At 42.0% G+C, this 23,991-nt stretch overlaps 1 protein-coding gene across 1 annotated transcript in view; it reads right to left on the reverse strand.

Moving 5' to 3' along the window:
* The window catches only part of ctnnbip1 (catenin, beta interacting protein 1), a 63,517-nt gene that overhangs the window by 9,673 nt on the left and 29,853 nt on the right, over positions 1-23,991 (reverse strand). Inside the window, exon 3 of the mRNA XM_034173278.1 lies at positions 23,029-23,119. Within this exon, the coding sequence (XP_034029169.1) occupies positions 23,029-23,119 (91 nt within the window). The remainder of the gene's footprint in view (positions 1-23,028; positions 23,120-23,991) is intronic.

Here is a 23,991-nt window from a genome sequence, read left to right on the forward strand (position 1 = left end):
GGGATTTGAACCCGGAACCTTCTGCACTGAAACCAAGCGCAGTAACCACTTGGTCACCACCCCTGCTGGATACACTTTCCTGAATATAGTATAAAAAGCTCAGGCATCCACGTGTACAAGGTCTTTTTCGCACGCACTTTCTTCTAAGGGGATGTTGGTGTTCGTGTTGTTGTCATGCGTATTAGGCCATGGGTCTGTATTGTCCCACGTATTCCCCCACCCACAACCTTAGAAATGAAGAAATGTGTCAGGGGTGGGATTTGATGTGTTCTTTGGCAAATTGTAACCTCTTCTGCACATCTTTTATTTAACAGAGGGACTTTGCGGGGGATTCTTGCAAATAAATTAGCTTCACACAGGCGTCTTCTAACTGTCACAGCACTTACAGGTAACTCCAGACTGTCTTTGATCAGCCTGGAGCTGATCAATGGGTGAGCCTTTGCCATTCTGGTTATTCTTCTATCCATTTTGATGGTTGTTTTCTGTTTTCTTCCATGCGTCTTTTTTTTGGGTCCATTTTAAATCATTGGAGATCATTGTAGATGAACAGCCTATCATTTTTTGCACCTGCGTATAAGTTTTCCCCTCTCCAATCAAGTTTTTAATCAAACTATGCTGTTCTTCTGAACAATGTCTTGAACGTCCCATTTTCCTCAGGCTTTCAAAGAGAAAAGCATGTTCAACAGGTGCTGGCTTCATCCTTAAATAGGGGACACCTGATTCACACCTGTTTGTTCCACAAAACTGATGAACTCACTGACTGCCACACTACTATTATTGTGAACACCCCCTTTCTACTTTTTTTTTACTAACAGCCCAATTTCATAGCCTTAAGAGTGTGCATATCATGAATGAGAATCTACTGGTACCTTGTTTCCCATGTAACAATAAAAAATATACTCAAAACCTGGATTAATCTTTTTAGTCACATAGCACTGCTATTATTCTGAACACTACTGTGTATATACACACACACACTGTGTGTGGTGGATCCCTATCCACACCATCTTACACTTGCTGGATGAATTTTCATTGGACATTTGTTTGCCCACGACTTCTTCTCATAGATCACTGTGAAGTTGGCTCTGGTGATTGGCTCTCACTGCGGTATTGTATCACTTCCTGTTCCGGAGCACAGCGGTGTTTTGCTGTATCTGTTAGCTGTTTAATCTGCGCAGTTAGATTGATCTAGTTACCTAGATAACGATTTGCTTCACAGTGTAATCTTCACGTGCCTTAACTAAAGCACTCCCTCTGCTGAATCACCTCTAAATTATTTACACATTATTCACTTTGTGTGTTAGGAATCCGCTAGCTTAGCGCAGCTACTAGCTCTTAGCCGCTTTAGCATGGCGGCTTCTCCTGTCTCTCCCGCACTTTTTTGCTCTGGGTGTGAAATGTTTAGTTATTCCTCGGCCTTTAGCAGTAATGGTACTTGTAATAAGTGTAGCTTATTCGTAGCTTTGGAGGCCAGGCTGGGCGAATTGGAGACTCTGCTCCGCACCGTGGAAAATTCTACAGCTAGCCAGGCCCCTGTAGTCGGTGCGGACCAAGGTAGCTTAGCCGCCGTTAGTTTCCCTCTGGCAGATCCCGAGCAGCCGGGAAAGCAGGCCGACTGGGTGACTGTGAGGAGGAAGCGTAGCCCTAAACAGAAGCCCCGTGTACACCGCCAACCCGTTCACATTTCTAACCGTTTTTCCCCACTCGGCGACACACCCGCCGAGGATCAAACTCTGGTTATTGGCGACTCTGTTTTGAGAAATGTGAAGTCAGCGACACCAGCAACCATAGTCAATTGTCTTCCGGGGGCCAGAGCAGGCGACATTGAAGGAAATTTGAAACTACTGGCTAAGGCTAAACGTAAATTTGGTAAGATTGTAATTCAGGTCGGCAGTAATGACACCCGATTACGCCAATGACATGTTTAGCCGCATGTTCTCCTTGAATTGCTGGCTGTCTGAGTGGTGTCCAAAAAAATGAGGTGGACTTCATAGATAATTGGCAAAGCTTCTGGGGAAAACCTGGTCTTGTTAGGAGAGACGGCATCCATCCCACTTTGGATGGAGCAGCTCTCATTTCTAGAAATCTGGCCAATTTTCTTAAATCCTCCAAACCGTGACTATCCAGGGTTGGGACCAGGAAGCAGAGTTGTAGTCTTACACACCTCTCTGCAGCTTCTCTCCCCCTGCCATCCCCTCATTACCCCATCCCCGTAGAGACGGTGCCTGCTCCCAGACCACCAATAACCAGCAAAAATCTATTTAAGCATAAAAATTCAAAAAGAAAAAATAATATAGCACCTTCAACTGCACCACAGACAAACAGTTAAATGTGGTCTATTAAACATTAGGTCTCTCTCTTCTAAGTCCCTGTTAGTAAATGATATAATAATTGATCAACATATTGATTTATTCTGCCTTATAGAAACCTGACTTAGTGCTTAGCTCAGATAAGATAATTATAGTGGGCGATTTTAACATCCACACAGATGCTGAGAATGACAGCCTCAACACTGCATTTAATCTATTATTAGACTCAATTGGCTTTGCTCAAAATGTAAATGAGTCCACCCACCACTTTAATCATATCTTAGATCTTGTTCTGACTTATGGTATGGAAATTGAAGACTTAACAGTATTCCCTGAAAACTCCCTTCTGTCTGATCATTTCTTAATAACATTTACATTTACTCTGATGGACTACCCAGCAGTGGGGAATACGTTTCATTACACTAGAAGTCTTTCAGAAAGCGCTGTAACTAGGTTTAAGGATATGATTCCTTCTTTATGTTCTCTAATGCCATATACCAACACAGTGCAGAGTAGCTACCTAAACTCTGTAAGTGAGATAGAGTATCTCGTCAATAGTTTTACATCCTCATTGAAGACAACTTTGGATGCTGTAACTCCTCTGAAAAAGAGAGCTTTAAATCAGAAGTGCCTGACTCCGTGGTATAACTCAAACTCGCAGCTTAAAGCAGATAACCCGTAAGTTGGAGAGGAAATGGCGTCTCACTAATTTAGAAGATCTTCACTTAGCCTGGAAAAAGAGTCTGTTGCTCTATAAAAAAAGCCCCCCGTAAAGCTAAGACATCTTACTACTCATCACTAATTGAAGAAAAATAAGAACAACCCCAGGTTTCTTTTCAGCACTGTAGCCAGGCTGACAAAGAGTCAGAGCTATATTGAGCTGAGTATTCCTTTAACTTTAACTAGTAATGACTTCATGACTTTCTTTGCTAATAAAATTTTAACTATTAGAGAAAAAATTACTCATAACCATCCCAAAGACGTATCGTTATCTTTGGCTGCTTTCAGTGATGCCGGTATTTGGTTAGACTCTTTCTCTCAGATTGTTCTGTCTGAGGTATTTTCATTAGTTACTTCATCCAAACCATCAACATGTCTATTAGACCCCATTCCTACCAGGCTGCTCAAGGAAGCCCTACCATTATTTAATGCTTTGATCTTAAATATGATCAATCTATCTTTATTAGTTGGCTATGTACCACAGGCTTTTAAGGTGGCAGTAATTAAACCATTACTTAAAAAGCCATCACTTGACCCAGCTATCTTAGCTAATTATAGGCCAATCTCCAACCTTCCTTTTCTCTCAAAAATTCTTGAAAGGGTAGTTGTAAAACAGCTAACTGATCATCTGCAGAGGAATGGTCTATTTGAAGAGTTTCAGTCAGGTTTTAGAATTCATCATAGTACAGAAACAGCATTAGTGAAGGTTACATGTAAATGGGGAATCTTCTTCACAGACTAAGGTTAATTATGGAGTTCCACAAGGTTCTGTGCTAGGACCAATTTTATTCACTTTATACATGCTTCCCTTAGGCAGTATTATTAGATGGCATTGCTTAAATTTTCATTGATACGCAGATGATACCCAGCTTTATCTATCCATGAAGCCAGAGGACAAACACCAATTAGCTAAACTGCAGGATTGTCTTACAGACATAAAGACATGGATGACCTCTAATTTCCTGCTTTTAAACTCAGATAAAACTGAAGTTATTGTACTTGGCCCCACAAATCTTAGAAACATGGTGTCTAACCAGATCCTTACTCTGGATGGCATTACCCTGACCTCTAGTAATACTGTGAGAAATCTTGGAGTCATTTTTGATCAGGATATGTCATTCAATGCACATATTAAACAAATATGTAGGACTGCTTTTTTGCATTTACGCAATATCTCTAAAATTAGAAAGGTCTTGTCTCAGAATGATGCTGAAAAACTAATTCATGCATTTATTTCTTCTAGGCTGGACTATTGTAATTCATTATTATCAGGTTGTCCTAAAAGTTCCCTGAAAAGCCTTCAGTTAATTCAAAATGCTGCAGCTAGAGTACTAACAGGGACTAGAAGGAGAGAGCATATCTCACCCATATTGGCCTCTCTTCATTGGCTTCCTGTTAATTCTAGAATAGAATTTAAAATTCTTCTTCTTACTTATAAGGTTTTGAATAATCAGGTCCCATCTTATCTTAGGGACCTCATAGTACCATATCACCCCAATAGAGCGCTTCGCTCTCAGACTGCAGGCTTATGTAGAAGAATTTTTAGGTCCATATTTGAACTGTGATGAACTATCAAGTGTCCTGATCCAAACTGTATGTCCTCTGGTTGAACTAGCAGGTGTTCAACCCCAAAAAAGGGCTTTATTAGTCATTCAGTCTGTCAGGGGCTTTCCAAGGCCTTTTAGGTGCTTTCCCGCAGGCCACGTGCCGGGGCCTCAGGCCAGCTGCACGTGTGGCTGAGGCCACGTGCGGAGGGGGCCTCAGGCCAGCTGCACCTGTGGCTGAAGGTCTTTTAAAAAAATCAGTTGTAAATCCTTCACGTTTTAATGGGAGCGTTTGTCACATTGAAATAATGGCCTAACACCTGCTTAGGGTTCACTAGAGGACGCTTCCAATAGAAAACCATGTCTTAGGAATGAAATAAATAAAAAAGTTGAAGGAGGAGCGATGCCCGCGGGTCTCCAATAAATAGATGAGCACGGTTGTCACTTATTCAGTCTCTCTAGAGGACTCAGTTTGTCTAAGCTTTGTGTCGAAGGCTTAAATAAACTTAAAAACTCTGTGCATTTATCTTGCTTAAGGCTGAATTATTCTAAAGTGTTGTGTCATTTTCTAGCATATCACTTGCAATTAGTTTGTGTTATCTAAAAGACGACATCCTGAGAAGACTAAAGATGAGCCGCGACAGAACTTGGCGAGCCAGCTTCAGGAGGGTCCAGGGGCATTCCGGCAGCCTGGGGCAGTCCAGCTCATCCCTCCAGACCGTAAATAACAGTGATCACGACTAAAAGGTAAGCAGAAACCTTTTATAATTTCTGCACGATCTGGAGGAGTGAGTCGGGATTTCCGCCCAAGTTGACAGGTGATATTTTTAATTGCCTCTTACCCAAAAGAACCTGGACTAAGAAAATTGATAAGAGACTAAAAAAGATAAGATTGAAAATTATCAGGCCTTGTAGATAAAATGCTCAGAAGGTGTGTGTGTTCCCGGGAAAAAGAATGTCTGTGTGAGTGAAAGGTCAGGAATGTTCATGAACTCTGGTGCGGAAAAAGAGTGCGTGAAGAACTAACCTGAATGCTTGGAGAATAATTGGTGTTGAAATTCGTTACTAACGTGCCGGCTGATAGCATGCGCTGTAGGGGTTAATTTAGGGGAGTATACTGACAAATAGATACAAGGTAATACAAGGTTATTTAAAGAGTTTAACAGAGACTGAAGTGAAATAAGTGAGAAAAAAGAGTTTAACAAGAGAATACGTGCAGAGAAAGCACAAGATAAGCGCCTGAGGGGGCGCAGTAGAAATACCGTACGTGATAAAGAGATTTAAAAGTGCAAAGTGGCACAGCTGACAGTAAGTAAAAGAGCTCAATAAAGGACGTCATTTTTTAAGAAAAGAGAAAAACTATAAAAATAAATAAATAAATAAATAAATGAAGAGTTAGTGCAGAATACATGAGAATTAATGAAGCAGAAAATAGTGCAGTAAGGCACCAGATACACGCTTGTGGGGCGTGGGAGAAGAATAAGTAATTAAGTACACAGTAATATGAGTTTTTTTATAAGAAAAGAAAAAGAGAATATTTTCAGTGCAAAGGCACATTAAGCTCACGAGGAGCTCAGTAAGTGAAAAAAGGTAGAAGAAAGTGCAGAAAGGCACAGGATACGCACGCGAGGCGCGGTAAGGAGTAGAAATAAATGAAATATTGTATGCTCAGAAAGGAGCTGGTGAAAAATAATATATTAAGCACAGGATACGCACGCGAGGCGCGGTAAGGCGTAGAAGTAAATGAAATATTGTACGCTCAAAGAGGGCTTGTAAAAAAGTAATATATGAAGTTGCTGACAGCGCCGGAGAAGCTGTCTATCTAACGTGAAGAAGAGATACATGCTTAAACAGAACACATTGGTGTTAAGTGAATAAAAAGGTTGTTTAAAGCCGCGGAGTGAAAAGTGGCAGAAGTCTAGATAGAGATATATAGAAAGTTGTTTTTAATAATTTTTGTGTATAAAGCTGTTGAAAATTGTGTGTGGGAGAGTGGAGAGTAAGCGGGGAGGTGCAAGCAAAAAGCTGTGGGCTTGCAAGCTGGCTGACATACAAGATTAATGTGAAAGAGTACGAGGGGGAGGTATTTAGACCCAACAGGAGGACTTGGGAGGGGCATGACAGGCAGAGAGTAAAGTGTGAAACAGAGACAGTGAAGAAAAAGACAGGAGAAGAGTGCTATGTAAATACAGAAAAGGTAGATATTATTTCAAAGAGAGAAAACTAATAAACAAACATAGCAGAAAAAGAAAGAAGAAGCAGAAAGTTAAAAAATTAGAAGGAAAATAGAAGAAAGTCGGGAGCAAAGACATTAGGAAGTGTTAGGGTTGTAAGAGGATTAAATAAATAAAGTTGGTTATAAATCAAAAGAGTTGAAGCTTAGATTATAGTGAAAAAGCTGACAGACTGATCAATGCTTGGGACAGTCTTTGATGGGAGACTTAAGTGATGATGAAATAATACTCCCAGAACATTACTTGACTGACGGAGACATCGAAACCCAGGGAATCAGGACACATTTTTGGCTGGAAAGGACCTATTTTGACAGGGTAGGAGCAGAACATTGGCAGGACGAACAAGAGATCAATCAGAAATTATGGCAGATTACTAAGGTAATCAATCTGAAGCAAAAGAAAGAACAATTCCCTCTAATTAATTGGGAGCTGCTGATAAGACGTCTGTGGCATCAGGGTTTAACCCCGTGGCTGGAGCTGCTTTGTGCTGACCCTAATAAAGAACTTAGCATACCATTAAATCATTTAGTAACACTACCAACCGATCCAGGTGAAGAACTGTTTCCTAGGTTGACTCTGACTGTGGTCCCAAGGAAGGTTCGGTGGGAAACAGGTAAATTTTCATATTTAGTTAAAGAAAAAGAAGACGGGCATAGCAGTTGGAAATTTAATCCTTTTAAGGGTTTAAAATACAAAACAGGTGTTACAGCCAGCAAGTTATTGGTCTGGATCAGGACAGCCCCTGAGGGACTACCAGAACACCATAGAAACACCTCACATAGCGTTTGTCAGGGTTACATGGGTAACTCTCAAGGTCAAGGTCGGGAAAGTACCCCGCTAGACTTAGTACTAAGAAAATATCCAGGAAAATGCACTAAGGCCAACCAATGTATGAGAAAGTGGCACAAAAGGTCACATGGGGGCAGGCAATGGCCTTTGGTGGGATCATTTGATCCGGTGATGTGTGAAGCAGTTGCGGTAGAAATACAGAAAAAAGAAATTAAAGATCAGCAGAAGAACGTAAAAAACAACAAAAAACGCACTGAAGAAAAAGAAGTTTTGGCCTTGTTCAAGCAGGAAGCACAGAGGCTACAGCAGAAAAGAGAAAAAATGACAGAGGAAAGATCCAAAGACACTAAAGCCAGTGCACCGAGCTGGGAAGCAGAGCCACCCCCATATAAACGTCATGATATGGGAAAGACAGCTGGACAATTTGCATTAGGAACTCGTGAAGAGGACCAAGGCATGGATGTGGAGGGCAAATTCACACTGACACTAAAAGCTCGAGAGCCACAAGGAGACAGGTCCTCAGTCTGTCAAATGGATCATACAAGGTCTCCAAGTCCGAAAGTAAGTGGTCGCTCACCACGACCAGCAGGGGGGGGCCACAAATAACAGTGACACGGAGGCAGACGAGGATAAAGAGAGAGACCTGAAGGCTCCGCCTGCACATCGAGGTCCACTGAAAACCGTCCCCTCCCACCATAAGTCAGCCGACTGGACCTTCACAGGCTATAGAGGCTCCGAAGAGTGGCACAAGAGCTTCTGTGACACACTGGATCTGGCCAGAAGAGATAATGAAGAACTAGCTGAGCAACTTCGGCTAGCGAAGGAAAGAATACAAAGACATAGGGACGCCGAGGAAAGAAGAATATTACAACAATCGACGCCCAATCAAGGGAATCACATTATAGAGCCACCCACCCGAAAAATTTCTGGTGAGATCATCATTGAGACTGCAAAAGAGGCCCGACTCAGGCAAAGACAACAATGTGTAGCCAAAGACATAGCGGCTTTAGAACAGAATATAACCGACTGGATGGACTGCCTGGAACCAGTCAGTCGCACTCGATCTGGAAAACAGTATGGAGCCCGCACAGAAGAAGAGGAGGACGAAGACCTCATATGCCCATTGGTGGTTAGAAATGGTCATCATGTGTATACCCCATGGAGCTGGACAGACATGGTGGGGCTGGCCAACAGACTGCCAGACATCACCCAAGGAGCTGGGAGATGGATAACTGCCTTAGAAGAAGGCACTGCAGGGGTAACCTTGTCTTTAGGTGACATAAAAGCCTTGCTAATGCATGTCATGGGAAAACATGACACTGAAGAATTAGCAGGAAAGGTTGGACTAACACAGATGATGGGCACTAATCAACATGATGAAGTCCCCTTTAATCGCTATAGAAACTCCATGTGGGAAGGACTGAGAAGAAAGTACCCTGAGGTTTTGGATCCCTCTAAATTGGATGATGAGGAGTGGACACCTGAAGAGTGCCCAAAGAAGTTCCTGCACCGGTTCCAGAAGAGATGGGCGGAGGAAACAGGAAATGCATGGAACCATTCTCCAGCAACAGAAATCCTGTTTAAAATAACTGTAAAAAAGGCTCTACCAGATGAGGTTCAGAAAGCCCTAGATGGAGTTGTGGGACTATCAAAAATGAATTGGGCTTTATACTCTGAGCATATTTGTCACCATCTTGAAATCTACAAGAAAGAAAAACAAAAAGAAGAAGATGCAGCAAAATCCCTGACGAAAAAATTGGTGCAGATGCAGTTGGGAGAGCTAACCAAAGTCAAGAAAGAAAAAACAAAGACCCAGGCACCAATGATGACCCCTGTTCCTTCTGAGTCGGCAAGCACAGGCCCTACGGCAAACACTGCTGCCACCATACAGGCACCTGTGGTAACAGCCACACAGAGCCCCCAAGGAGCAGCAGGAAGCACTCCTACAGGAGAAGTCTCAGCACCAGTGGAGCATCACTATCACTACCATAGCACTGGCACACCCGGAAATGGACCCACCTACAGTCATGGGTGGAGAGGAGAGTCACAGAACTTTCAAGGTCAAAGAGGAGGGTGGCGAAGAGGATCTCGCCAACCTACATTTGGAAGCAGATTCCAAAACTCAGCTCCCAGGAACAGTCAAGCGGGACCGCCTATGGGACCAACACCCCCAATAGGGGATCAACCCTCTAATGAGTGTTGGAGCTGTGGACAACCTGGACATCGAATGAGAAATTGTCCAGCCCGACCTTGGGTTGGACCCTCTGCCTATTGGCAATAGGGAGGCCTAGAGAAGACAGAGGGGGAAACGGTGGCATTGGCTATTTCGATGATACCTAAGGAAGAGCCAACCGTCACTGTTAATATACAATGCAGAGATTTCCCTTTCATGGTGGATACAGGGGCAACATACTCTTGCATAGGGAAAATGGGCGCTCATCTCCCCCTCTCTGGGTCTGTAATTAAGACCATCGGCTTCTCTGGGAAGACTCAAATAATACCGTTTACACGCCCACTTCCTGTAACGATTGCAGGAAAAACAATTGAAGCACCCCTGTTATACTCACAAAATACACCTGTGAATTTGCTGGGAAGAGACATTTTATGTAAGCTACAAACCCAGATAGTGTGTACCCATCAAGGACTGCAAATACACTTTCCTGACGAAGCACTTGCCAACATTATGGTGCTTATGGACATGGAAAACAAGGTCCGACCTGTGCAACCCATGGTATACTGGCTGAAGTTACAACCAGAAAATTCAAATCTTCAACTGGAATGGGAAAAATGGAAGCTCTGGGCCGAACAACACTATGAAGCAGTATATACACCTAGTTTACCTTTACATGTCACCCTGATGTTCGATGCCAAACAAGAACAAACTGACTATGCATGCTGCTGGGATGCATTGATGAATCAACGGCTGTTTCACATAACCACCACAGAAATTTATTTAGGCCCCCAAGGGGCCGCAGCTTCTGTCAAGCTAACTTCAGCTGAACAACAATGGTATCAAGTGCCAAATGCCACGCCTCATGTGACCCTTTTAGTCTCAGAAAAGTACGAATCCCATGACCTAGGTCCAATGGTAAAGACAGCCTCAGAAGTTGAAGAATGGCAAAACATGGAAAGTCCACAAGTACATCTGTCAAAAGACCAGCAGTTTATACGAATTAATTTAAAAGTAAATGATGAGGCTATAGCTCAAAAAGTGGAGCTCAATCCTAGACCAGAGGGACAGATGGTGTTATCGGCCCAACAAGAGAAATTGTTAGAGCAAATACCACCAGTGGTGTGGTCCAAAAGCAAAACAGATGTAGGACTAGTAAAAACAGCCTTACCAGTAAAAATATAAGTAAAACCGGGAGCAAAACTGCCTCACCAAAGGCAGTATCCATTAAAACCTCAGGCTATTGAAGGCATAAAACCAGTAATTAAGGGACTAATGGCAGCTGGAGTTTTAATAAAAACTGCAAGCCCATGCAATACTCCTATCTACCCTATCCCTAAAAACAATACCAAAGAGTATCGGCTGGTACATGATCTGCGTCCTATTAATGCAATTATAGAAATGGATGCACCTATAGTACCTGATCCGCATACTATACTATCAAGCATCCCTGCTGGAGCAAAATGGTACACAGTAATAGATCTGTGTTCAGCCTATTTCAGTGTGCCTGTGCACCCAGACTCACAACATTTGTTTGCATTCACATTTCTGGGACAACAGCTAACGTATACACGGCTACCTCAGGGACTGAACCTGTCCCCAGCCATCTTTAACAAAGTCCTGGCTGAAGATTTACAACACCTTGATATACCCAGTACATTGGTGCAATATATGGATGATCTCCTTATTGCATCAGAGACTCAAGAACAGTGTGAAAAAGATTCATTAATTGTATTGCATGCATTGGCAGATGGAGGTCATAAAGTAAGTAAGGACAAATTGCAGTTCTGCAAACAACAAGTAGAATACTTGGGAAGACAGTTGTGTGGGACCACGCGATGTATAGCCCCAAGCCAAGTGGAGGCTATAATCAAGGCTCCCAAACCCCAAACAGTGGGACAGATGCTTTCATTCCTTGGGATGGCAGGGTATAGTCGGCCGTGGATTTGTGATTATGCTATAAAAACTGCACCTTTGCGTGCCATGATTAGAGCAGTGGGGCAAACAAGCAATGCAGCTCTCCTCGTCTGGACAGATCAGGCAACGGGAGCTTTTGAGGCCCTAAAAACAGACATGCAATCTGCTCCCGCGTTAGGTAACCCAGATTATGGGAAACCTTTCCATTTGTATGTTACTGAAAAAACTGGATATGCTTGTGCTGTACTAATGCAGGAAACAAATGAAGGAAAACAACCATTGGCCTATTATAGTACAAAGCTTGACAACATTGAAACAGGATTGCCACCATGCTATCAGGGTCTAGCAGCAGCTGCCTTTGCATTTCAAAAAGCATCATCCATAATCATGGGACATGCAGTAACGTTGTACACGTCGCATCAGTTACATGCCCTGCTAACCAGTCAACGTTTTGTCTTAACACAAGCTAGACGCACTGGATACGAAGTTGTGTTGTCCGCTCCAGAAATAACAATACAACGTTGTCACACGGTGAATCCCGCCACCAAATTGACCACACCGTTAGATGGTACTCCACATAACTGTGTGGCAGAGACAGAGAAATTTTTGAGAGCCAGAGAACATTTGTATAATCACGCCATAGATGCAGATCTAACCCTGTTCGTGGATGGCTCATGCTTTCGGGATGCCGCGGGATTGCATGCGGGTATGGGGATTGTTAAACTAAACACGGATGGCGAAACCTTTGAATTACTGGAGTCCCAAGGAATTGATCAGCCTTGTTCAGCCCAACTGGCAGAAATCAAAGCCTTAACTATGGCTTGCCAGATAGCTAAAGATCAACGTGTTAATATCTACACAGACTCAGCCTACGCTTATGGCGTATGTCATGTACATGCAAACATTTGGAAACAAAGGGGATTCCTGAGAGCAGATAGCACCCCTGTCACTCATGGAGAAGCGATTTCCCAACTGTTACAAGCTCTCCAATTACCGTCTGAGGTAGCCATCATTAAATGTGCAGGTCATCAAAAGAATAATAACATCATAGCTCAAGGTAACAATCTAGCAGATGACGCAGCTCGCAAAGGAGCACAAGGAGAAAATATGTTTCCCCTGCTAACCATCCAAGATTGTGCCCCACTGGTTTCACTTGACACACTGATAGTGGCTCAAAGTAGGGCCAGTGGAGAAGAAAAACGAATGTGGGTTAAACGAGGCGCTATTGAGACACGCAGTCAGGGGCCAGCGGACAAGCTGTGGCGCAGTAGTCATGGACATTTTGTGTTACCCACCAATTTATTACGACATGCAATCATTTGGGCCCACGGACCCGATCATTGTTCGCGAGTCCAAATTATGAACAAACTAAAAGCTGTCTGGTGGTCACCATATATGGCAGCTACAGTGGACCGTTTGTTGAATGAGTGTGAGGTATGTGCACAGTACAATGTCCGGAAATCATTCACAGCCCCTTTAGCCCACATTCCGGTCCCTGATGGGCCATTCAGACATCTTATGATGGATTTCATAGACATGGGAGCTGAAAACCGAGTTAAACGAATGAGATATGTTTTGGTAGTGATATGCAGATCCAGCCGATGGATTGAGGCAGTAGCCTCTGCAAATCAAGACCATAAAACGGTAGCCAAATTCTTGTGCCGAGATGTCTTTCCAAGATTTGGCATTCCAGATACTATCTCATCTGACAACGGTAGGGCTTTTGTAGCCAAGGTTACACAAGAAACATTCAAACAATTGGGTATCAAACAGAAGTTTGGGTGTGTTTATCACCCCCAATCAAATGGGGCGGTGGAACGGGCTAATGGCATTTTAAAGAACAAACTAGCAAAAATCATAGCAGACAGCAATGGCAAACTAACCTGGCTGGATGCGTTGCCGCTTGCTTTATTGTCAATGCGCTCACAAACTAACCGACTAACCCATTTGACACCATTTGAAGCTCTTACAGGTCGGCCGATGCCTATTCCATACCTGAGAGGACCCTACGAAGGACCATCGCTGGAGCAGCTACAAGACGAATGGCATAATTATCTGAGACAGTTAACCCAAATACACAAAACTATCTTTTTGCAGGTCAAAGGTGCTACAGAAGACAGAGAAGCAGAGATTCCACTTGAAAATCAGAGCATCCAGCCTGGTGATCTGGTTTACGTCAAGGTGTTCAAAAAGAAGTGGGACAGGCCCCGCCGAGAAGGTCCTTTCAAAGTTATTCTTGCCTCACGTACAGTAGTCAAAGTAGACGGTAAGGACACTTGGTTTCATTTAAACCACTGCTGTAGGGTTGGTGGCCCAGCGCCCCTGCGGCCTCGGCAAGCTCGTCTTGGCAGAGCCGCCGGGCCAAGGGGGGAAGCAGGAGAAGCCAGAGACCCTACAGCAGCACCGAGGGACGGCCACGCCTCCCTGCAGCCAGAAGAAGCACCGAGGGAAGGCCACGCCTCCCTGCGGCCAGGCGAACACTGGCCAAGGCGCTCACAGAGACTGATTGAACAAAGACGACGCACAGCTTCAGAGAGTAGTGGATCCCTGCCAGATAGAGCAGCGACAGACTCAGATGCAGACTCAGAAACAACTGGAGACGCAGGCCAACAGACAGACAGAAATACAGACCGACAGATAGACAGGCCACAGGAGACATCAGACTCGGACAGCAACTCAGTAGATTTACCGACAGAAGAACCGCAGGAAGTACAACCCAGACAAAGCACAGATACATCACACATCCCTAGTGACAGCTCATCTAGTGACGGCTCACTTAGTAGCACATCTAGTAGCACATCTCAACAGTCATCAGAGCAATGATTAAGGAATTATTCAAGGGATTGACAATACTACTGGTGGTCAGTATGGGAGAAAATAGACATCCAAAACATACAACGGACTGTGCCGTGGCCATGGCCGCAATAGCAGCTAAACAAGGCATTCTAAACACAGGAAAAACATATAATTTGGTATACATTAAATCAAAAGCCTACAAGAACATAGGAATACAGGGAAAGCTGGGGGATTACATATTAGGCGAAGCCATTAGCATCAAATGTGAAGAGGAGGGAACACTCAACATAGAGGTAATTTGTGATAAAAGAGGATGCAGGGAAACCAAGCAAGATTAACTGTTACAGTACATGAAGCCACAAAATGGGTAAAAATCAAACCAAGGAAAAAGAGGACAATTAGAAGCCTAGGAACAAGCAGTCACTTAGGGAGATGGGATCCCAGTACAGACCTAGCCCGCACACAAGGGTTGAAGACCAATTTATTTTACCAATGGTTGAAATTTTCGGCTAGGCAGATCAGTGAAAAGCCTTGCATAGCCTGTCACCGGAAAGGTGTGATACCTCAGGCTAAACCCCTACCTGATATCAACAATTGTTATAGGAGCCCCCAACATAACTCAGACCAAGCAGAATGCTATACACAATGTGTTATGAAAATGGCAGTAGGTGATGAAAAATATGCTGCCGACAGTAAACTTTGTCCAGTGCCCCTAAGTACAGAAGGAACCGTTCCACCTATGATTAAAATAGAGAAAGGGATGATACACCCATTCTGTATAGCTAAAGGCTTAGTAGCACAATACATAAGCGATTGGCAGGTAGGGACGACCCAGCCAAAACACCACATACAGTGTATGCAAAAGCAGCAAGAATACAAACCGGCCAAAACAGCATGGAACATTACCGTCTGTCACACCCTGCCAGCAGCAGGCATACAGTGTGAACAAATAGTACCGGCCACAGGGGGGTCTGTAATTGGACTGAATCTCACCCATGCTTCATGGGTATCTACTCCAAATTTAGCTAAGGGAACGGTACCCTTAGCTGACATCTTTTGGATATGCGGACAAAAAAAGGAAACTCCTGTCATCGCTGTTCCCGAATTGGAAAGGCCTTAGTTATGCTGCTATAGACGTAGACTGCTGGGGGGTTCCCATGATGCACTGAGTGTTTCTTTTTCTTTTTGCTCTGTATGCACCACTCTGCATTTAATCATTAGTGACTGATCTCTGCTCCTCTCCACAGCATGTCTTTTTCCTGGTTCTCTCCCTCAGCCCCAACCAGTCCCAGCAGAAGACTGCCCCTCCCTGAGCCTGGTTCTGCTGGAGGTTTCTTCCTGTTAAAAGGGAGTTTTTCCTTCCCACTGTCACCAAGTGCTTGCTCACAGGGGGTCGTTTTGACCGTTGGGGTTTTTCCGTAATTATTGTATGGCTTTGCCTTACAATATAAAGCGCCTTGGGGCAACTGTTTGTTGTGATTTGGCGCTATATAAATAAAATTAATTGATTGATTGAAGTTCCTCACATCAGGATGTTGATTTCACTCCCTGGTATATTTCTGCATCAACTGCATAAAGCTTTATCCCACATAACACAACATCTGGCAGGTCATCAATGAAGAAAAAGAAACAGGTTTGGTCCAAACACACTGCCTTGGGGTATTCCACTGAATACCTCCTGTTATGATGAGGAGGTCCCATTCACCACCCCACGCTGGCTACAGTTCGACAGAATTTCTCAACCGCTAACATATTGCCCTCAAACCCTTAGTTTTGCAAATCTCTTGTGTCACATGGTTATTAAAGTTCTTTCATTCATTCATTCTTTCCTTCTCTATACCCGCCTACTCCAATCAAGGGCCATGGCAGTGCTGGAGCCTATCCCAGCAGTCATACGACAAAAGGCAGGGTACACCTGGACAGTCTATCGTTGAGCCACATAGAGACAGTTAAACACATTCCCACCTGCACATACATCTACGGTCAATTTAAAGTCTCCAGTTCAGCAAACCCGCATAACTTCTGAAGTAGGAAAAAGTTGGAGCACCCAGAGAGAACCCACGTGACCAGAGGGAGAATATGCAAGCTCCACACAGAAAGGCCCAGGCGGGAAGCGTTCCCATGACCTGCTGCTGTGAGGCAACAGTGCTAACCACTAAGCCACCATGCCACCCTATTAAAAAGATCCTCATAAAGTTAAAATAAACAGCATTCAGGTTTCTGCTGCTATCTAATGCATCAGTCCAAAATTCAAGTGTTTCCAAAGTAATGGTTGATCGTTTAAAAAAAAACTCATGCTGATGCTGTAACATCAGTCTGTTTGTTTTCATGTGTTGCAGCATTGAAAGTATGAATTTAAGGCTTTATCCAGAACAATCACAAACCCGGACATGCCAAACCCTCACTCATATTCCCAAATGCTACAATTGGAAAATCAATTGATTCCACAAGGGTCACACTGTCATCTGCAAACGTTGTAAGCATCAGAGTTCTGTCAGAACCTCAGAATGGTCAGATGGTGCTGTGAACTACCATACAAAAAAATTTAAAAAATAAAAATCATGGCTCATAAGAATGCAAGTGAATGTATAAAATGTGTTTGTTGTTTTAGATTTTATCAACCAGAGTCTGTGTCCACTTGGGGGTTTTATGCTGAGGGTTATGCAGTATCGGTCACATCCACAGAACAAAGAGATATTAGAGAAAATGTCTTTATTTTAATGCACTGAATCTAGTACTTCACAAACCCGCGCCTGTAGCTGATTCATGCTGCAATACTGAACAGGAACAGGTCGATACAACTCTGCAGTGGCTGCAAGGCCGAACAAAAGCAAGCCCTCCCTCTGCATGTCTGTTCTTTCAGTTGAAAAGGCAGGTTTAAGGATTGTGTGATCCTGAATTGTTAAGCAGACAAAAAGAAACAAGATAGTGTATTGACTGTTCAGTCTGAAGCAATAAGTGAAAGAAGAGAGGCCATATTTCTCCGAGGAAGGATGGACTGAGACAGAAAGACGAGAATATCACACTCTTTTTGAGTAATTAGCGCTCCAGCTTGCCTCCAGGATGACTAATGACACCTGCTACAATCTAACGTTGCAGTGTGTCGCAACAACACCAAAGCCCAGAGGGAAGCCTCGCTTCCCTGGGACAACTGAGGTTGCTATGGAAACTCCTCCACCTCTCTGCTGTTGTTAAGGTCTGCAGACATCCTTTTGGAAAGACTAAACTTTCCTCATTGTATCAGTCACAATAACAAGTCCCAAGATCATCGACTTTATTTGCAACTGATGATTTTAGTTAAAGCGAGATGAATGTCAATTTCATTAAGACAGAAAGGAACACTTTAGAGTTGAAATGATTCCTCAAGGGAGATGAGCAAGTCAAACATTAAATATTAGTTTCTGCAGTAGAATAGCACATCTTGAAGGTGGTCCGATACATAGGTGCTTGTCTGAGTGTCAAGGACTCAACTGGCTTGAAAACGCAAAGGGACACCCACGCTTCACTCTGTGGCAGCAGCTAGATGGTTATCTTAGACATGTTGGGATGGATCGATTGTTTGCTTGGGTGGTTGCCATCCAGGACCCAAGGCAGTCATGGTTGTGGTGTTATGGATACACAGCAAAGCGTGGTAGCAGTGCATGCCCCCAGTCTTGACTTGAAATATAAACATAGCCTTTAACCTACATAAAATCATTTTGAACTGTTGAAAAATGTTATAGTTCTACTGAATGCAAAACAGAACTATTTCACGACCACTGACTTACTCTAGAAGTCCTTCAGTAGGTTTTGAGCAATCCTGTTAAGATAACATCAAGCTGCCTTTGTTGTGGAGGCAATAACTGTCTGATTACACAGACAACAGCTGTGTTTGTACACAGTTGTGTACTGTAAGGATAAGTCTTTCTATGACTATTCACTTTAACACAGCTTTGGATACAATTCTACTCAAACATGCTTTTAAAAAACCCTCAATTCAAGATATCAGATTTTCGCCATATGAACGAGTAGCTTGGAAAAGCTTGTTCACCCACTATCCTGTGTTCTGTCCTCTGAACCAAATTTGAGCTTTTTCAAGCTATTCTCAGCATTACTAGTATGCTTTATTTTTTATAAATCCCTGAGATCTATAACTTTTGCCACAGAATTCCTCTTTGGCCTTTTTAAAACTGTAAAACAGAATTCTGTATTAGCATGTATGCTAATCAGCCAATTAGAAGTATGTGAGATGCAAATCCATTGACCCACAGGCCTAAAATAAAAAGAAATGGATGCCCACAAGTTTTTTTTCGCCTTATTTCTTGCAAGGAAGAAATGGGAATAATACTGAGGACCAGCTACAGCAAGCAGGCTTACAACCGTAATGATTTTATCCATTACTTTAGTATTTATGTATTCACATAACTGCATGGTTACGACATTTACTTACAGTAATCAATATCTGAGTATATCTCCACACTCAGGCCCTCGGTGCACTCCATACATGCTCGATCAATGAGGACACATCTGTCATGTGACACCAACCCTCTCCTGAGATCCATGAGGACACAGGACATCCTGTTTCGGCATGTTCAGGCTACCTTCTATTTGACCCTGTTTGCCTTTGGATATTCTGAATGCAGGACTTACAACCCCTGGCAAAAATTATGGAATCACCGGCCTCGGAGGATGTTCATTCAGTTGTTTAATTTTGTAGAAAAAAAGCAGATCACAGACATGACACAAAACTAAAGTCATTTCAAATGGCAACTTTCTGGCTTTAAGAAACACTATAAGAAATCAAGAAAAAAAGATTGTGGCAGTCAGTAACAGTTACTTTTTAGACACAGCAGAGGAAAAAAATATGGAATCACTCAATTCTGAGGAAAAAATTATGGAATCACCCTGTAAATTTTCATCCCCAAAACTAACACCTGCATCATATCAGATCTGCTCGTTAGTCTGCATCTAAAAAGGAGTGAACACACCTTGGAGAGCTGTTGCACCAAGTGGACTGACATGAATCATGGCTCCAACACGAGAGATGTCAATTGAAACAAAGGAGAGGATTATCAAACTCTTAAAAGAGGGTAAATCATCACGCAATGTTGCAAAAGATGTTGGTTGTTCACAGTCAGCTGTGTCTAAACTCTGGACCAAATACAAACAACATGGGAAGGTTGTTAAAGGCAAACATACTGGTAGACCAAGGAAGATATCAAAGCGTCAAGACAGAAAACTTAAAGCAATATGTCTCAAAAATCGAAAAATGTACAACAAAAGAAATGAGGAACGAATGGGAGGAAACTGGAGTCAACGTCTGTGACCGAACTGTAAGAAACCGCCTAAAGGAAATGGGATTTACATACAGAAAAGCTAAACGAAAGGCATCATTAACACCTAAACAGAAAAAAAAAAGGTTACAATGGGCTAAGGAAAAGCAATTGTGGACTGTGGATGACTGGATGAAAGTCATATTCAGTGATGAATCTTGAATCTGCATTGGGCAAGGTGATGATGCTGGACCTTTTGTTTGGTGCCTTTCCAATGAGATTTATAAAGATGACTGCCTGAAGAGAACACGTAAATTTCCACAGTCATTGATGATATGGGGCTGCATGTCAGGTAAAGGCACTGGGGAGATGGCTGTCATTACATCATCAATAAATGCACAAGTTTATGTTGATATTTTGGACAATTGAAAGGATGTTTGGGGATTTTGAAATCATTTTTCAAGATGATAATGCATCTTGCCATAGAGCAAAAACTGCAAAAACATTCCTTGCAAAAAGACACATAGGGTCAATGTCAATGAGCAGATCTGATTTGACGCAGGTGTTAATTTGGGGGATGAAAATTTACAGGGTGATTCCATAATTTTTTCCTCAGAATTGAGTGATTCCATATTTTTTTCCTCTGCTTGGTCTAAAAAAGTAACCGTTACTGACTGCCACAATCTTTTTTTCTTGATTTCTTATAGTGTTTCTTAAAGCCAGAAAGTTGCCATTTGAAATGACTTTAGTTTTGTGTCATGTCTGTGATCTGCTTTTTTTCTACAAAATTAAACAACTGAATGAACATCCTCCGAGGCCGGTGATTCCATAATTTTTGCCAGGGGTTGTATTTTCAGATTCATGATTTGACAAAGACCTGGAGGACATGACCAAGACCAACCACTGGAAGAGACGTGATCACTGTCCATCTGGCTGAGAAAGAAAAACAGACAACATGCCAGAATAGCGTCCATTTTTATTGTTATTATTAGTTTGTATTAATGCACATGAAGCTGTTTGAAGCTTTAAACTCTATATAATCAGATTTTATAGGGTACAGTGTCCATATAAGCTGGTAGGACATATAATGTTTCCTTTGATCTAATTTTTACCCCATTATCAAGTCAAAGTGAGATCAAATAGCAGACTTCCTCTTCATGTAACTGAAGCTCAGAAGATCCTGAACATGCCGAAACCAATAAACTGTTGTCCTACAGCATTTGCCTTCTATCTGCACACTTTGCCCTACTTTTGCACAAATCCATTAGCATTGCTGATGTGACACTGCAAATTTCCCCATGTGGGTCTAATAAAGGAGTGTTGTAGACAGACACACACACTTGTTTTGAGTCTTTTTTTATGTCCATATTCTCTGATTTCAGCACCATAATATGAATACTTTTTGGGGAATATTCTCTGACAGCAAACTGAATATTTTTGGGTTGTGCGCAAAACAACACATCATGATCAAGATTTTTCACCATTTTAAAAATTGTTGAAACAACTAATGGATTAATCCAGAAAATAAAAGTTTAGTTGATACTGAAAATAATCATTACTTGCAGCCCACTGCATTATGCTGGCATTTAATTTTCTGGCTTTTTGTGTTCAAGAAGCAAAACTGTAACAGATTTTATTCACCATTTTTTCACCACTTGAGTTCCTTTTGAATGTTTGGCACTTTATATGTTGGGATTTCTTAAAAACAAATGAACCAAAAAAAAGAACCTTTATGCCAAAATTTTTAAATGCAAGGTTGAAATTTACTGGCAGAATTTATGGTTATGATTTACTGTTAAATTAAGCAATGGATAATAATCCATAAAGTAATTAAAAAAAATATAAAATAAATAAAAAGCATAGATTAATGAAAAATTACTGACATATTAATCTGTTACAACAATAACTTAGTTGTATTGTTAAATTTTTGAATGTATTAAATATATTGATGGTAGTAATCTTTTGTGATGACACACACACACACACACACACACACACACACACACACACACACACACACACACACACACACACACACACACACACACACACACACACACACACACACCTCTATCTCATAAACAGACAGATGGACAAACACACAGGGTGGTTGCTATATTTATCCCAAATGTTTTTTGTATGCAATACAAAAATAAATACATTTGATCTTAGAGTATAATTCATTATGTCTCTCTGATTATTTACCTGTATGTTCTTCTGCATTTTCTATGATGCAATGATTCGAATACATATTTTACTGATACAATCTATACTATAGAATGACATGAAATCTAAAAACCTAAATGTAGTTTCTGTTTCATAAAACGTTACAATAAAACATCAAGATGAAAGACTAAGTCAGCCAGTCTTATTCTTGCCACCTTGTATATTCACAAATATAATCCTTCTTCAGCAGAGATAATCACATTCATCGAGAAGTAAGTCAAACAACACAGATCGTTTCCTTACACACAGAGGACACAGACAAGGAGACATGACACCTCGCTGTGAGCAAAGCTTCGTAGGCAATTTTCTCGACTTAAAGATCCCCTGAGGGAATGATATCTCAGAGGACTAAGCCAGGCCTGGACCCCAGCAGGAGGTCAGCAGAAGCCTACAGGCCACCATCTGAGACCCATGTTTGCACTGAGCCTGGAAAGCAGCTGATAAATCCTTGTATTAAAAAAAAAAAAAAAAAAAAAAAAAAAAAAAGAGACATCTGGAAGAACATGCTACTTTTTCAGGTGACTGCAGTCCTTCTGCACCCAGAGTACAGGGCTTAATTTATCGCCTCCACGTGGAAAATGTGTAAACTGTAAAAGTAGCAAAGAAAGATCAACATCGCCCTCTGGTGCCACAAAAAAATATGCACATTAAGTGCAAAGTCATAATTTGAAACAACCAGGTCACGTAACAAAACATGGAGATTTAACATATCATGCAGCAATCCTGCCCTCCTCCTTTCTGTCCAGACCATTGAAGAGAAAGAAGAGTGAAACAGAACCTGCAAAAGATGCATCACAGATTTACAAACAGCTGCACTCACTCTATAACACGAGTAATTCAACGGTGGATCAGCCTCAGAACAGTCAGGAACCCTACTTGCCTCGTAACAAACTCCAGATGCCAATATTCTAAAACTAAGTAAGCCAATGCTGGATAACCAAAACTAAATCCCTTCAAAAACAAACTAGAGACCTCAGAGGTATCTCAAAATAAAACACAAATGAAAAATTCATAAAAGCATGAAGAGTGGCTGGATGTGTGTGTGTGTGTGTGTGTATGTTACTGTCTTACCCTGGTCTATGTTGTGCTGTGGTAGTTGGCTCATTTGACTGTGGACCACGCCTGCATAATTGTGGAGAAAAGCCTCTTCACTTGGTGTAAGCTGAAAAAGAGTGACAAGTGAAACCCCAAGTTGTCTAACAAGAAGCCAAAAAAGTAAGTTTTATATTGGCGCTGATATTCCTTGGTGCAGGTGCTTACCACCACTGTAATGTGGAGAAGAGTCTACAGCGCCCCCTGGAGGGGACATTACTCAACTGCAGGTTACCCCTCAAGCCAATGCTGGTATTCACTTACAGCTGGATGAACTGAGACAATGCAGATGAAGTTTTGTTCAAGGACACAGAGGAACAGTATAACAAGGACTCAAACCAAGTGTAAATGGGTACCAGCATTGGCTGAAGAAGTAACCTGTGAGGGACTTGACCACACCCCAGTGATGGAATCACCGTACACCAGCTCTGAGGAACGATCTGCCCATGCAGATCCATCAATCAGACTCTATGGAGACTTTTAAGTCTAGACTGAAGACACATTTTTTTCCCCTTGGTTTATTAATAGTATTTTATGTTACTGTGTGTCTTCTTTTATTCTTTTTACTTATGTTTTAATTTTTTTTAATCTGTTAATTAATTTTGTTCTGCTTTTTTAAATGACGTTTGTGAAGCGTCTTGAGGTGACCTCCTCACGATTTGATGCTATATAAATGAATAAATTTGAAATTTGAATTTGGACTGGTGTCCCATCTATGGAAAGTCAGACTCTTGCCCGGTTTATGCTTCAGAATCTGGGAAAATGGCAAAAGTTCATGTTGCTCAATCTTATGTACCACCCAAACCTGACATGATACTAATGTAAATGAAGTCCACAACATATTCAGTGACTTGGAAACCTTCATGTATTCATCCCCTGACTTGTCTAAAATTATGCTTTTTGCAAAACACTTTGAATTCAAGGTAAAAGTCTACAAGGACA

The sequence above is a fragment of the Thalassophryne amazonica genome, chromosome 6 (genome assembly GCF_902500255.1).
Source record: "Thalassophryne amazonica chromosome 6, fThaAma1.1, whole genome shotgun sequence".
Classification (NCBI taxonomy): Eukaryota; Metazoa; Chordata; class Actinopteri; order Batrachoidiformes; family Batrachoididae; genus Thalassophryne; species Thalassophryne amazonica.